The sequence below is a fragment of the Gouania willdenowi genome, chromosome 12, assembly GCF_900634775.1.
Source record: "Gouania willdenowi chromosome 12, fGouWil2.1, whole genome shotgun sequence".
Classification (NCBI taxonomy): domain Eukaryota; kingdom Metazoa; phylum Chordata; class Actinopteri; order Blenniiformes; family Gobiesocidae; genus Gouania; species Gouania willdenowi.
In genome coordinates this window covers 29,686,320-29,699,988 of record NC_041055.1, presented here as the reverse complement: position 1 = coordinate 29,699,988, position 13,669 = coordinate 29,686,320, and the positions used below count along the sequence as shown (strand labels likewise).

Here is a 13,669-nt window from a genome sequence, read left to right as displayed (position 1 = left end):
TTCCTTGAGGGCACCTGTAGCCCCGCAATGACAGTTTTCTTTTATGTCCCATCAGCCATCATCATCCTTCCTGTCTCTGAGGTCCAACCATCTCTAAGGCGTGAGTTATACAGAGAAGAACACTGAACAATTTCCTGTGAAAACCATTCACAGCAGGCGTCTCATTTCCTCTTCTCTTCGCATTCTTTTTGGCATTACTCCACACCTACCACACCCACCTCTGTTCCTTCTTCTTCTCCCTGCACTGCTTAAACATAACCTACACTTTTCCTCCAGCTATTGTCAGTTTCTGCTGTGATCTCTACGTTTTCTGTTTTTTTGGGGGGATTCTCCGTTTAAAATCCAGCTGCAGTCAGCAGCTTGTATCTATTTCACAGACTACTGATGATTGTGCTTCCCTTTTTATTCTAGTTTCAACCTCCTTTGCTTTGCAGTGTGTGACATATTTGGGTTCTCTCCATTTTTTTGGTGAACGCTCATAGACAGACTGCTACAATTATGATCCACCACTGGACTCAATGGGATTTCACTCATTGAATTATATTGTTTTCATGTTGTCAATATTACACATCCCCGCCTGAAGACAACACGGCACGTTGGAAACATGTGCGTTGCGAGGTGTTAAGTGATTAAATGAGACAAAACCCAGGCCTATTTCTTTCCTGGAAGCACAACTGTAGATGACTAGCATACTTCATATAAAAGTTAAAGGAGATAGCAATTAGCAAGTGATGAATCATTGATGAAAACAACTCTGTATCCAAGGCTAGACGTGTTTTCTTGGTTCGGCACTTAGCCGTGTGTGTTCGAGGCAATAATAAGGGTTTAACTGTCCATTTATACTAATATAACCGCTTAACTTGGTTAGTATTGTATTTGTGTATCACACAGGAAGTTGTGCCCCTAATTAGAAAGTAAGATACACTGTCAGTTATGTAATGAGGGTGCTATATATTTAAATAAACTTTGTATAGAACTGTTTGTCAGTATTTAAGGTAATTGGGTGAAACAGCTTTAGTCTGGTTTGATTTGAATTTAATCTCTTTTCACTATCCAGGGTGGATTTTATTGATATAGTTGAGATGGCATATTGTATTTATCATATATAATCAAATGTTCCTATTTAGCTAAAAACGTCAAAGCCAGTGGAAGTATGTAGGTGTGTACAGAGCAGTGTTTGGAATAACAGCGTTTTTTTTTCAGTAATCTAACTACTTACGCCGTAACAACGCCGTTAACGTTACTTAACGTTAAATGTGGTGCGCTACATGCATTGATTGAATAAACTGTTTTCTGAAAGTACCCCTGGCTTCATACGCAGCTGTAGTTAGAAGGTGGGTTAAAAACAAGGTGAACGATTATGATTGGCTAAGGCGGCGTCATGTTTCATGGTAGCCAATCAGAGCCAGTGTTTTTACACAAGTGCCAGCACACACGCCACACACACACACACTACAGATTTGATGAAGCAGCAGAGATGGTGAGCGTGGAGCAGTCTGATGAAAAGTTGTTTACAGATTTTCTACCCCCCTCAGTGCCAGCCGTTTTTGAACATTTTGACAGATTTTAAAGACCCACAGAATATATTCTCCTATGACTATCTGAAATCTGACACCAGATTCTGAAAGATTTCTACTTTCATCAAAAAAAAAAAAAACATTTGTTTCTGGCTCGTTTTGTTCTTTTGTAATCAGCTGTTGAACAGAGCAAGATTTACACAAATATTCAGTTTCAGAGCAAAAAGCTGAGAAAAAAGCCTTATTCTAAATAAAACCCTGTCAGTGACTTTAAAGCTATTTTTTGCTTTAGTGACAACTCTAACATCCGAACATTGTTTCCTTATATAAAACATTACTGTATTTTGACGTTCCTCCAACTTTCTCTCCCGTCAGTCTGTACACACGCAACTTCCTCTTCCTCCCCGACATGCAGAGTGTCACTTCCTCCCCCCTTTTTTTTATTGTTTTATCTCATCATTGCCACATTATCCATGAGTTCCACACATGCTCTGGTCGAGTATGTACTGCTGTGCGCTGCTGGGAATGTCAACCCTGTCCGTGCGCCATTTTCTGTCTCATAAACGCCTTTCCTCTCTCCCTCTAAGCTCTGCTGAGCATGGATGATCTCTCATCCAAAGTTGCGCTGCTACCTTCTACATGTCACCTATTATTTTGCTATCTGGCTCACAGGCTGGGGGTATTTTGTACTGTAGTAATCCTCAAACTTTTTCTGTTGTGCTCCCACCTTCCCAAAAAAAACCAAGACTTAAAAAAGTAACTTATTGAAAAAAGCAAACGTTGATTATTTTTCTTCAAAACTTAAAAAAAAAAAAAAGATGATGAATTGTGCAATTTCAAATATTATAAAAGTAATAATAGTTTCAGAGTTCATAAATGTTGCTATACTTAGAGCCTGATAATTTTTTTAAAGTTTGGAAGTGTACATTAGGAGTAATGGCTTCTTTCTCGCTGAGTCAGCCAACATCTTCACAAGGACTTTAGCTTTTGTTCTGGGGTTGATTTGCATATTTTGGACCAAAACACATTCATCTCTGGGACACAGTGTCCGTCTCCTTCCTGAGCGGTGTGACGACTGGATACTCCCAGTATGTATAATGGTTTCAACAGATGAACGTGGCACCTTCAAGCATCTGGAAATTGCACCCAAGGATGAACCACACTTGTGGAGCTCCAAGATTCTCTCCCTGATTTCTTGGCAGATTTCTGGTGATTTTCCCATGATTTCAAACAAAGAAGCACAGTGTTTGAGGTATGGCCTTTAAATACATCCCCAGGTGTCAGATAACCTATCAGGAGCTTCCCAAAGCCATGACATCATCATCATCTGGGCTTCCCCACATTGTTTAAAGACATAGTACTTTCTGTGTATGTAAACTTTTAACCTTAAAGAAAACAATAAAACATTATCTGAGAAATTATCTCTCTCATTATTGTGACATTTAACAAAATGAAATAATTTTGGTAATCCTAACTGATCTGAAACACGAGAGGTTTAGTCCGATTTTATTTCAGACAGTGAGAAAAAAAGTGTTGTATCTTTTTGCACAGTGTATTAAACTTCTGGTTTCAACTGTAAATTATACAGATGCCTTTGTGGATAATACAATGACTTCCAATTGTGCAAGATTTACGTTTATATTGGAAGTGAATTGATACGGAAACATATCAATAGCCCCCGGGGCTATAGGTACGATTTCCGGATCTTTTCACATAAGCTTGATGTGCCTGTGTTTTCACCGTGTCAGGATGGCGCCTGACTCAAGAATTCTTCCTTCTGCTGCGGTGGGTTGGAGTCCTACTTTTGTCATATATATTTTTTTTCATTTTAACATATTTAACACGGAAAATTCCACCTTTCTAAATACATATACAAAAAAAATAAATAAACATTTTAGCGTATTTCTTAGGTTAGGGTTAGGGCTAAAATAAAAGGGTTAGCGGGGTAGCTAAAAATAAATATAAGCTAAAATAAAACTGACAGAATTTTAAGTCACATGGTGCACCTATCACGCCACCTAAACTGGCCAATGAGGGGCGCTGCGTATGAATAAACTGGCAGTCTATTCATACGTTTCTGTATCAATAGCCATGGCCTTTTATATTTCAATTGCACCATTTCTGCGCAGGCATGAGGTCAGCCTGCTCTTGTTTTCCTAAAGGTCACCACTGATTCACACCACAGTTCACCTGAGCAATGATTTATTTATTTATTTTTGATATAATTTTTTTTTTTTAAACTTATTTTTATTGGAGATCTTTAATACAGGTCAAATACAACAAAAAAGAAAAATCCAGTAATATCTATCAGATAGATACATTGTACATTACTCATTGTATACATAAAATACACAGCCAGCATTATAATGAAAATAATCAGTTTAAATATAGACATATACACCTGTAACTTCCTTTTTTTTGATGACATAATCTAAGCAAATCAACTATCTGAAATGTATCTTTGAATTAAGGACCATTTATTCATGAATATGTCAATTTTCATTTGCAGTCTTGCTGTTAATTGCTCCATATGGTACACATCCTTAAGTTTGTTCTTCCACTGAGTAATAGTGGGGGGCTGAGGTTTGAGCCAAGACACCGTAATCATTTTCTTAGCAATTAAAAGTAATATTTTAAGTACAAATTTGATTCCATTTAATCTTATATTGTTAGGGAAAATTCCCAATATTATGAAATTTGGCTCAAATTGGATTTTAATGCTGAGACAATTTTTAATTTCACCATGTATGTCTTTCCAATATTTATTGAGTTTTGGACAGTCCCAAATGTGTATGGTCTCCCTCTGTATTATTTTGTAAGCATGAGATATATATATATATAAATATATATATATATATATATATATATATATATATATATATATATATATATATAAATATATATATATATATATACTGTTAATTTTCCTTTTATTACAGAAATAAAAACAGAACATCAGACTTCTGCTGTCAGCCATTTAATCCAACATAATAAGGCCTTTTTCAGCCCAATTTTTACAACCAGAGGAGGGCGGGAACTCTGAATTATGAAGATTTAGTCTTTCTAACATTTCACCATATAGACAAAGTAGTTTTCTTCTTCTTCTTCAATTTTTTTTTTACCGTGAATCTGAATTTATAAATGAAATCATATCAATAAATATTTCTGGACAATCACTTCCATCCCACACCATATGGAGTCTTCCCTTTGACGAACCCATGTCAGCAATGACCTAATGCATAATAATAATTCTTTAAGTTTGGTCTGTTCAATCCACCTATTTTTTAAGGACACATAAGGGTTTTGAGTCTAATACTTGGACGTTTATTCTTCCAAATACATTTTGAGAGTCATTTATTGAGTGTTGTAAATGTAGACATTAGGATTTTTTATGTGTCATTTGTGTGTCGATGACGTTTCATTAAAGAGTTCTTGATGCTGGAAATCTGAATCTGTGAATATCTGCAAACTTTACCGAACAGTGTCATGGTCCAAATAGTATCCAGATAAAGTGGTGACTGGGCAGACTTTTGCTCCTGGTCCGGACATAAAAAGAAGCAACGCATAAGTCACATTACTTTTTTATAATTTTTTATAGGTAGTGATTGAAACAGAAAAAAGCAATCTTGGTAATATCTTCATTCTAATTGTTTCTATCCTCCCTGCTAGTGAGAGCGGTAACATTTCCCACCTCGTAACCTCTTTTTTTCAGTTTATAATAGTTGGCTTTATATAATGGTGATGATTGTGGAGTAAATATAATTTCAAGGTATTTAAATCCTTGATTAGATAGTCGAAAATGAACTTTGGCCATTTAATATCATTGCTTCTGATTTTGATTGGTTTATTTGATAGCCAGAAAAATTGCCGTAGTTTTCTAAGGCTTTCAATAGTGGGGTCAAAGATGTCGCAGGGTCACTAATCTTATGTTATTTCTTATTCCCATCTTCAATGCCACTAACAATTTTATTCATCCTGATTGATGCCACAAGTGACTAAATATTAATTGCAAATAACAGGGGACTGAGGACATTGCCCTGGTGGACACCTCTTTCTGAATAAAAGAAATCAGAACACTGAGCGATGATTCTAAACAACTCGAGACAGATACACTATCTCCATGTCTACCTCAAAGGCACCTTTTAGCTGCTCATGCTATGGAAGAAAGGAATTACTTTGTAGGTCACATTTGTCTGACAGCTTTTCCAAAAAGAAAAAAAAAAGAAAATGTGAAGGAAAATAAATTTCCTCTTTCCTCGTCTTTTTTCTTTTTCTCTCTCATGTGTTTGCTGTGAGCTCCACTCTCTTGTAACGATCCCATCCTCTGACGAGTAATCTGCTCATCTGTCTGCGGCGCTCTCTGCCACAAAGCGACATGCCAAAGTGTGCTGGGGAGGCGGCGGCATAAGGCTCATTCCTTATTTAAGCTCAGCCCTTAGACAAGACAGGCAGCTACTCAACTACTGTCTATCCTATACCTGCTCCTGTTGGCTCACACCACCACCGCTGATCTCTTAATGAGGCTCAAGTGTTGTCACAGCTCAACACACCATGTGGGATCAGCGTCGGCTGCATTATCACTTCCATCTCAAAGACAAAAGCAACTAAACAAATCCTATTATTGGGTAACGTCCAAATGACTAGAAATGAAACACGCGTGAGTCATAGAAAGAGACAGAATTACAAAAAGACCAAAAATATGTGTAATTCTATATATTCCACTTCGGTCTCATTAAATTCTGGATTTTTTTTTTAAACTAATTGTTTCATAATTATTCAATAGGCACCCTGTACATTTCTAGTTTGACTGGATGAATACTTTTCGAGATATGGCCAATTTAGTGAGGAGGTTTGTGCATCCTCAATTTTCTTCCATTTCAGCTTCTAATATCTTAGGAACTACATCACATAGAAAACTGGAATTTGGTACAGTAATACAGCTCCACCTACTCTCTCAGAATATATAAAAACATCTGCTACATCCTATCTGGTGGACATGCCAGCCCCTCAAAATTGGAAAAAAAATGCGCGTATGTTTGGGTCTGGAACATGTTTGGTCCTTCAGTAAACTACATAGACTGTTCACATCACTAATGATTAGTCATATATATGCATTGGTTTCAGAAACTTTTGAGACTGAAGTGCGTGGGCCATTTTTTTTTTTGTGTAAAATCACATGAAATGACCCATATGCAAAATAAGCGTAAACTGACACAAACAGGTGCAAACGTTTACCTGCTGACAGCTTTATGTGTAGCTCTATTCCATCATGCTGCGCTAAGCACACCCTCATGCTGACAGTCTTTCTGCTTTTTGAAGATATGCTGCTCCAACCTTGCTAATCTCACACAGTTAGACACCGATTTACAAACAGGTGCACACGCACATCACTGTGCTGCCAATTATACAATGGGTTTTTGTCATGTTTTGATTTGTTTGAAACAAAGCAATGACAGGTATGGTCGTCATATGCTCTGTTTTCTTCACTATAAACATCACTTTTGATGTCACTTGGTAGAACAAAGAGCTACAATGCTGCTTCTCCGCTGTAGGATAATAATAATAGGATGGATGGAAATTATACTGTTATATTGTATTATTGTTTTATATGACATGGAATAAAACCCTGACGTGCATGTTTTGGAAAAATATAATGTATTTAAATGCAATTCTTCTTTATAAAAAGGTGGGAAAAGAGATGGAAATGTCAATTTTTGCTACAAAATGACAGAATTAACTGTAAAAAACTAATCTGACAGAGGTGAACAACAATAACGTGATTTTCTGATGTGAGGGCCTCATTATTCATGTCAGTGTTTAAAAAATTGACCGTTCTGAGCAATAATACAGGGAAGAACAATATGTTTGTTTTTGTGTTGTCATTTCATGTTGTTTTAGTGCAATTATTGTTTTGTCTAGTTTTTTTGTATATTTTTCTCTCATTTTGCACTTTGTTGTTGTCTTGTGGATTTTTGCTGTTGCCTTGTGTGTTATGAGTCAATTTGTGAATTTTTGTTGTAATTTTTCTCTCGTTTTGTATTACTGTTTTTTGTTTTGTTGCCGTTTTTCTGTGTTTTTGGAGTCATTTTGTGTATTATTTTATTGTTATTTCTGTGATTTTGTATGTTTTTGTGCATTTAATTTTGGGGCCGCTCAAAAGTACAGCGAGGACCGCATGTGGCCCCCGGGCCGCCCTTTGTCTATGTCCGGACTAAACACGCACCCACAATACAATGTAATTTAATGTGTAGCAAAAAGGTGTCAGACATGTCAAATCTCTTTGTATTACATACAAAGAAAGAAGTTTTGATTCCTTAAATTGCCGTCACTACAAAAGTCAAAAAGTCTTTAAAAAAAAGCTAAATGCGTTTATACACTTTTACAATTCACATGCACTGAAGAAAGGAAGAAAGAAATTCTCGTTGGGGTATTTCAACGTCCTAGAAAGATTTAAACACACCAGGCGCCTGAATTCTGCTCTTAAGCGTATGAAAACCAGATTATAAAAGGTAGATTCACTCATGTAGCTGTAATTTCCATCTCTTTTGGTGTTTTACGGGTCTTAGTTCTGCATTGACGATTCAGATTTCCCTCGGGGTGCTATAGCACAGTTTATAAAAAATAAAAAAAAGGGAAAAATGGCATGAACTAATCTAGTGCTACATAAATAGGTAGGCTCAGTCTTATACCGGTAAATGGGTTTATTCAGTCACATGATACAAACTAGGGTGATTACAGTTTGATTTTTTAAAAGGGAATAACTGGCCTGACCTCATCATACTAAAAAAAAGTCTTCAACTTTTACTTAAATATAGAGAAATACACAAAGTAGATTAATTTGAAAAACAAAGATATATAAATGTTCTATTTAAATTAATAAATACATAAATAAAATACGTCTGGGAAAAAGCTCTGAAATACCTTCAAATCTGCCAAATATTAAAATATTTCAAATATTGCCTCTGAGAAATGTAAACTGTAGGAGACAGCTGAGCTCTCAGAAACTATCTAATTATTTTTTTTTACAATAGGGCAAATATTGGCAGAATTATGGTCATTTAAATGCGTTGCTGGTGACGCATTCAGGTTCCGTGGGAAACCCCGACATTTCTATATATTTCTAAAAAAAAAAAAACCTGAACGCTTCTGATATATTATACAATATATTATTATACTACGGAAGTCAATTATATTACAATTACCAGAGTTCAAAGTAATTACAAGGAATCATGTTACTGTGATTGCGTTGTTTTTATGGGTACTTGTACTTTTTTGAGTATATTTCGAAATCACTCATTTTACTTGTACTCAAGTACATTTTTAAAATAAGTAATTGGTTAAATTTGTACACCCAACCGTTACTGAGTAAATTTATATTTTTTGCTTTAAAATGATCAATAGATATTGTAAAACTACAAAAAAATTGAAATAACCATGGTACGGCATCAAAACAGCAATGAATGGAGGTTATTTTATTTGAGCATTTATTAGTTATTATTATTCTATGTATTTATGCATTCATATTTTTATTCATGTATGCATTTATTTATTTATTGTATTATTTATTTATTTTGTATTTTTCAATTCTTATTCATACATTATTATTATTCATCAGTTATTTCAGCCTGTTATTTTTATTTAACATTTAAGATTTTATTTTATAAAGATGCCTTTGTGGAAAATAAATTAGGTTCCAATTGTGCAAAATTTGGTCTCTTCCTTTTTAAGTTTATACATGAAATATTTACTGGCAAGATTTATTCATTTATTCATTTACTTGTACAATTTCAATCAAATAACAGTACTTCTAATTGAGTAGGATATATCAGTCCTATTTATGTAAAATGAGATGAATATTGAAATGATGTATGTACTAATAGATGTCTGAGGAACATATGCATGCACTCTTCTCTAAATACATAAACACTCCATGTGTACATGTGCACAGGGTAAAAAACATCAAAAGCACATTTCCAAATATAACTTGAAGCAGCTTTGTGTCAATGTTTGTTCACCTCGCTGTCTCTCCTGTTCCCAACAGACTCAACGCTCGCAGCACAAACTGACTTAAACAGCACTGTTTACTTTTCCAAGGCCGGAAAAACTGACAGAGGTTTGATCAAGCAACAAAGCGTATGCCTAAGTGTCTCTTTCTACATTTACTTTCCAGCATATAAAATCCTTTTCAATATTAGGGCACAAAAAACTCAAAAGAATTAAGATTTAGCTAAATCTGTGCATAAACAAAACGTTAGTGTAGTCGTCTGCAAAGGAAATTATGCTTTTTAGTCAGTTTACAGTGAAAGAGCCAAAGTAGCAGTTTGTTTTTTTATAGCTAGAGATTTGTCTAAAAAATTACGACACATACAGTATAGCCACAATTTTCGCGTGTATTTTTCAGATTTTTCACATGCGTAAATTTGGTCGATGCCGTTTCTGAAAAAAACATGTGAAAATCTATAAAAAAAACACAAGTGTAAATTTGAAAAAGCACAAATGAAACGCTAAAAAAAAAAACTGGTGAAAATCTAAAAAACACCAGTGTAAATCTGAAAAACACATTTGAAAACCTGAAAGACATGTGAAAATCTAAAAAAGCACATGGGAAAATCTAAAAAACGTGAAGAACACAGGAAAATCTAAAAAAACTGGTGAAAATCTAAAAAACACAAGTGTAAATCTGAAAAAAAACATGAAAATGTAAAAAAAAAATATGTGAAAATCTAATAAAAACATTTGAAAACCTGAAAGACACGAGAAAATCTAAAAAACACACGTAAAGATCTGAAAACCAGTGAAGATCTAAAAAAAAACACAAAAACAAATGTGAAAATCTAAAAAATAAAAAAATTCTAAAAAATGCATGTAAAAGTTGTGGATATATTTGTGAATATACACATATATACACATATATATATATATATATATATTTTTTTTTTTGTAAATGTGCATAATGCATTAATCATCTTTAATTGTGACAAAATGGATTCCAGTGGGTTTTAATTGTTCATCCCTGCTGTCATGGGTTCACAGCCACTGTGTGTGTGTGTGTGTGTGTGTGTGTGTGTGTGTGTGTGTGTGTGTGTGTGAGCTCTTTTTATTTTTTCTCTCCATGCTACAAAGTGGTTGAGACTTTACTTGATATGCCAGTAATTATGCTTCTGTTTTCTTAAATGACAAAACAAACAAACATGCACTTAAAATCTTGCTTAACGTGTCATAAAATTTTGATTCGGTGGTTTTGTGATACATGCGATCACAGAAGTCAAACAACTACAAAAACAGGAGCACTAAAAAGAATTGTATCCTCAATGATGCCTCAATGCTTTTATGCTTGTTCAAAAATGTAAGAGCATGTGCAGCCTTAGCGTCCTCTGACTCACCGTCCAGCCTCCTCCGTCCGTGGTCATGTCACAGTAGACCTGGAAGCCTGCAGGGTGGTGAATTGGAAAAACGGAGTAGATGCCATCCTCTCTCTGACCGGCGGCGTACAGATCTCCGCAGTCACGGGGACGAGAGCCTGCGGAGAGGTGAAACAAAGAAGGCACGGAATAAATTACAGGCCCAAAAATGGCTTTTCAAGGGCAAAAAGAGGCCACGTGTGTTTTACTCACGCTGGCCTTTCTCTACTGCCAGCTTTTGTTCAAAAATAAATGAAAAAACACATGGAAAAACAAAAAAGCATGAAATTTAGCTTACCCTGAAATTTCTTAAGGGTTTAAAAAAGTAAGGGGGATAGGTTTTCAGCATAAAATCTAAAGAAAAAAAAAAAAAATGAGTAATTGGAACAACAATAATTCCAGCAAGTTGTTTTTGTCTTCTTTTTGAATAATATAAAAAAAGTTGTAATAATAGTAACAAATGAAACTTTAACATATTATTCAAAAAGAAGACAAAAACAACTTGCTGAAAATGTTACGCGTGAGTCAAGGACACATCAAAGCGACCAGCAGACTCCTCTGAAGAAGACTGACAGTTGACAGTGGAAACATGTCAGGAGATCAAAGTAAATTTTGTTAAAAAAGTTGTCTGAATAAATGAAACCTAACCATTATCTTCAAAAAGAAGACAAAAAAAACTTATTATTACTACACATCAAAGTGATCAGTAGATACCTCTGAGGAAGACTGGCAGTTGACAGTCGAAACATGTCAAAGATAAAAGAAAATTTCCAGAAAAAATTGTGTAAATGAATGAAACCAAAACATATATATATATTTTTTAAAAAGAGACAAAAAACTTCCTAGAATTATTACGCAGAAGTCAAGGATACATCAAAGTGATCAGCAGAGGCCTCTGAAGAAGACTGGCAATTCACAGTGGAAACATGTCAGGAGATCAAAATCAATTTCCTGAAACAAGCTGTCTGAATAAATGAAACTTTAACATATTGTTAAAAAATCACTTGCTGGAATTATTATGCGGCAGTCAAGTACATATCAAAGCGATCAGCAGATGCCTCTGAAAAAGACTGCCAGTTGACAGTCGAAACGTCAGAATATCAAAGTCAATTTCCTTTAGATGTGCTAGAAAGAGAGCAGATCAACCCTGAAAAAAGATTGAATTCATGCATTGGGGAAGAAAAAAAAAAGAAAAATAAGGAGGAAGGTACGCTGACGTAATATAAGTATATTTCCGAGAAAAGACCATAAAAGTTGGGATTCAGGAGAGGATGTCAGTTGCAGTGACTGCACTAGAGCAGAAGCTAGCGCCCTTGTCTGTGACTGAGCTGCTGATATTTCACAAAAAGGATACAAGAAGTGTTTCCCAGGAGGAATGGGATGAGGGCGATGTCAGAGATGGAGCACGGAAAACCTTCACTGGGTCACAGCGTTACATATAAAACGAAGAGAAATATTTTAAACAGAACACAACCAACAAAACCTCACACATGTTTTTTTCATTATAATAATCGCCTCTATTATCTTCACATAATCATTGTAATGTAGAAAACTAAAGTTTCTGAGGGCATTCAAAACAACATCCCAGTTAAAGTCTTTGGTCTTTTGTGGAAATGGCTTTTAGAAAAACAGCAGTTTGTTGTTTTGTTTTTTTTTTTCCTGTTTAATGTCTTTAGAGCGTTTGTCTCACAATGACCCTCTTCATTGATCTCACTTAGAACTTTACTTAAAACACTTTCACAACAAAGTCTCTCAGTGATTTAACATGAGACAAAAGCACATAATCGACTAAACACACAACATAACTTCTTGTAATTTTAAATGTTTTTACTGCTGATTTTAATGTTCTTATTGATTTTTAAACTGTGAAATGTTTTCTGTTGCACTTTTGAATCATGTAAAGCACATTGAATTGCTTTGTGTATAAAATACACTCTACAAATATATTTGCCTTTCCTAGTGTTTCTTTGCCAGACACGAGATTCACTTCACTCAGGTTTTGTTCCCATAATTCCTCGTAATATCAAAATGAATAAAAAAAAATAAAAAATTCTATGAATCCGTCTCTGTAACTCTAGCCTCTGAAGCAATATGCAAAACTTTACCGACAATGTCAATAAACAGTGGAGCTCAAAACAAACGTTTGAGTGGTAAATTTGACCTTTTTTCTGTTCTTTTTTTAAGTAAATGTGGTTTAATTAATTGATCTATGAGGCATTCCCTATGATTATATCTATTTAAAGTATTACTGTGTCCAGCAGCTTTAAAAGAGACCACAGGACTATTATTTTCACTTGTAATCATTAGATATTCAGGCTAAGCATGTGGTTGAAGCTCCACGGTATCAGCTCATTGGTGGGGACTTTTTTTTTTTGGATCTATAAATGAGATGAGATGGTGAACATATGAGTTATCCTTGATTCGTAGGTACTCTATTTTTTCCCCCTTTAACATGATTGGCTGGTAAGCCTCTTTTCAGCTTTGGGTTCCTAAATAACAACATAGCATTGTTTTAAGCTTCGAATATTTTTTTTTTCTCATTTTTGTAATGATTGTTGAAACGTTTACTCCAAATTAAGATGAGAATCTAAGGGTTTTATGAAAATTATCACAATATATGATGGAAAATGAACTTATAATAGTGCATTTGTTATTTATTTTTTTGCTCTTAACCTCTGTGGTCACCGACGTTATTGATTTTTCTCTACTTTTGAGTATTTGAATCTAGTCTTTCACAAGCACACAAAGACC

The 13,669-nt window shown here is 34.8% G+C and overlaps 1 protein-coding gene across 2 annotated transcripts in view; it reads right to left on the bottom strand.

Moving 5' to 3' along the window:
• The window catches only part of fibcd1b (fibrinogen C domain containing 1b), a 171,570-nt gene that overhangs the window by 74,661 nt on the left and 83,240 nt on the right, over window positions 1–13,669 (bottom strand). For both annotated transcript variants that reach the window (XM_028463541.1, XM_028463542.1), the window contains one exon: window positions 10,901–11,037. In XM_028463541.1, the coding sequence (XP_028319342.1) occupies window positions 10,901–11,037 (137 nt within the window). The remainder of the gene's footprint in view (window positions 1–10,900; window positions 11,038–13,669) is intronic.